We start from the raw sequence: 2,273 nt of genomic DNA, 5'->3' as shown, positions 1-2,273 counted from the left end.
CGTGATATGTTTGTCGCGACCAACCAGTTCGAGGAAAGCGTCTCTTGCTCTTCGAAGGAGTTCTACGAGGAAGCTCGGTACACCAAGGCAAAGCAGAAGATCAAGGGGTGGCAAGACCGACACCCAAAAGTACTCGAGGCGATACGCAACATGCGCACGAAGAAGACTGCCTCACCCGAGAAACTGAAGGTGTACATCGCGTTCATGACGCAGCGCATGGACCTGCTTCTCAGGTCCTCTCAGCTCAAGCCTTTCCGGCGTCTCCGCTTCCGGATCTTTCTGTTCATGACGAAGAAGCTTCGGCAACTTTGTGAAAGACTGACTCCGAGAGGCAAGCGCGTGGTCGTCGGATTCGGAGACTGGAGCAATCAGGACGTCGCGGGGATCATCAAGAAGAGCCCTGCTGGTCCAGTGAAGGTATTCGAACGAGATCTCGCGCGCTACTGCACTGTGATACCGATCGCCGAGTATCGCACGAGTAAAGTTCATTTCGAGTGCCAGCGCCAGCTCAAGAACCAGTACTCGCAACGACTGTGCCGGGATGGCGAAATACGAACTCAAAAGGTTCACAGTGTACTCCATTGCTTGAACAATGGCTGCCGTGGTATGACTGTGAACCGAGACGTGAACGCCTCCCGGAACATGCGCCGACTGCTTGAATGCAAGCTACGTGGACAAGACCGTCCCTTGGCCTACACTCGTCAGGCAAGAGCGTGATCACAAAAAAAAAACAAGTGCTTCTGAGTGCCTGCGGGTGGCCCAGGAGCAGCTGATTGCTCGAAAGAGCTTCTCAAGCATTACTATTTTGCTTTGCGGTGGTACTCCATGAAATCAGCAACGACCACTTGACCATGTGTAGCCATGTCTATAATTGTAAATTTGCGCTTAATTTTGAATTGCGATGGATGACATGGCAAAGGCGCTAGGGGCGTACGCTGGCGGCCTGCAGCAGTCGTTTGAGTCGGTCTTTGAGCGCGTGGGGCAGAGTTTATCACAGAGTGCAGATGTGATGCGCATGATGAACGAGGTGATGGAGTCGGCCATGCTTCAGAATCTGTGGATATCTTCCAGTTACCAAGTCCACGGAGGTCTGATCATCGACGTGAAAAACCACTCGGAGATCGCGTTGGGTCAGACGAAGATCCGTGCTCAACTCTACAGTTCAGAGGAGCCATTCTTCTCTGCAACGCTTGATTCTCTCGGGGCTATGGGGCGGATCCAACTGCAAGCATCGATTCATGACGTCCCTCGTCCGATAGCAGGGTTCATCGAGTTGGAATGTATCAGTCCAGGTACACAACAGCCTCTCACTAAGCGCTCACCGTTCCGAGTGGTTTATTTCCAGCTAGGTAGGTTTCAAGCCCTACGAAGTGCGGAGGAGGGAGCTTCTCCTGGCCCGACTGAAGTGACAGTGGCATCGGACAGATTTTTGCTGACAAAAGTGAGAGATCTCCTGGAAATCAGTCCGATCGACGGCATTTTGAGGGACGATGAGGGCAGGTATCGCTTCCACCCAGAATTTCCGCTCCCCAACAACCCTGTGCTTTACCTGTCCGTGAAGACGGGGGGAGCAGGTGACCCAGCATTTCAAGTCACGGTATCTGCTGCTGGAAGTGCTGATACCGCGGAAGATCGTCGACGTCAATGCCAGCAGATAATCAATGAGTTGGAGACTGTCGACTCCGATGATTCAGACTACTAAAGCGATCGTTCGTTAACAAGACTGCACGCGTCGTAAGCTGACAGCAAAACAGGTATTTTGGTATTGGGAATCTCTATCGCTACTTGTCTCGATGGATTTTTGCTCAGCTCGCCTCCATCCCGTCAGCTGCGAAGAAAGCATCACTATTTTACGCTACCTTTTGCACTTCACCATGCAGCTTAATTAAGCCCATTGGCGCTTGGAGAGGTAGCCGCGATCGCTGAACCACTTGTGTAGCAGGAAAGACTGCCCACCGTACATGGCGCCCAGTACGGCCAACTCGAACATCGTGTAGTAGATAATGCGGGACTTGCTGCTCTCAAGCGCTGTAGCATTATCCGGCCACCATTAGTACATCCAGCAAAGATATTCGACAGTTCTACCATCTTAGTACTTACTCTGAACGTGACGGTGTACTCGGGCACGGTAGTAGTCCTGCTCATTGCGAATGAGCTTCAGCAACGTCTGCAATCGGTCCAGCGACGTCTTCACACCTTCTATATGCTCTATTATCGCCAACAAACACAAATTACACGCAAATACATCAGTCAAGTGTCACCAGTATCTCCCC

At 51.8% G+C, this 2,273-nt stretch overlaps 3 protein-coding genes across 3 annotated transcripts in view; 2 read left to right on the top strand and 1 right to left on the bottom strand.

Moving 5' to 3' along the window:
• Positions 1-6: 6 nt before the first annotated feature.
• Positions 7-717, top strand: PPTG_16059 (hypothetical protein; the record flags this gene model as incomplete). The annotated part of the gene is made up of 1 exon (XM_008913354.1): positions 7-717. One exon carries the CDS (start codon positions 7-9, stop codon positions 715-717), a length of 711 nt encoding a protein of 236 aa, XP_008911602.1.
• Positions 718-837: 120 nt separating this feature from the next.
• Positions 838-2,273, top strand: PPTG_16058 (hypothetical protein). Its single transcript, XM_008913353.1, has one exon. The coding sequence runs from the start codon at positions 902-904 to the stop codon at positions 1,700-1,702; it is 801 nt and encodes a 266-aa protein (XP_008911601.1). The 5' UTR covers positions 838-901; the 3' UTR covers positions 1,703-2,273.
• The window catches only part of PPTG_16057 (hypothetical protein), a 1,180-nt gene continuing 613 nt past the window's right edge, over positions 1,707-2,273 (bottom strand). The window contains exons 2-3 of the mRNA XM_008913352.1: positions 2,101-2,208; positions 1,707-2,028 (exon numbers count right to left, since the gene is read on the bottom strand). Coding sequence (XP_008911600.1) covers positions 1,886-2,028; positions 2,101-2,208 — 251 coding nt within the window. The 3' untranslated portion in view covers positions 1,707-1,885. The remainder of the gene's footprint in view (positions 2,029-2,100; positions 2,209-2,273) is intronic.

The sequence above is a fragment of the Phytophthora parasitica genome (genome assembly GCF_000247585.1).
Source record: "Phytophthora parasitica INRA-310 unplaced genomic scaffold supercont2.53, whole genome shotgun sequence".
Classification (NCBI taxonomy): domain Eukaryota; phylum Oomycota; class Peronosporomycetes; order Peronosporales; family Peronosporaceae; genus Phytophthora; species Phytophthora nicotianae.
The sequence above is the reverse complement of the archived record's forward strand: the minus strand, read 5'-3'. Positions and strand labels throughout refer to the sequence as shown.

Bases quoted from the DNA above. Each gene is read 5' to 3' on its own strand.
- PPTG_16058 (XM_008913353.1), top strand. From the start codon at position 902: ATGGATGACATGGCAAAGGCGCTAGGGGCGTACGCTGGCGGCCTGCAG.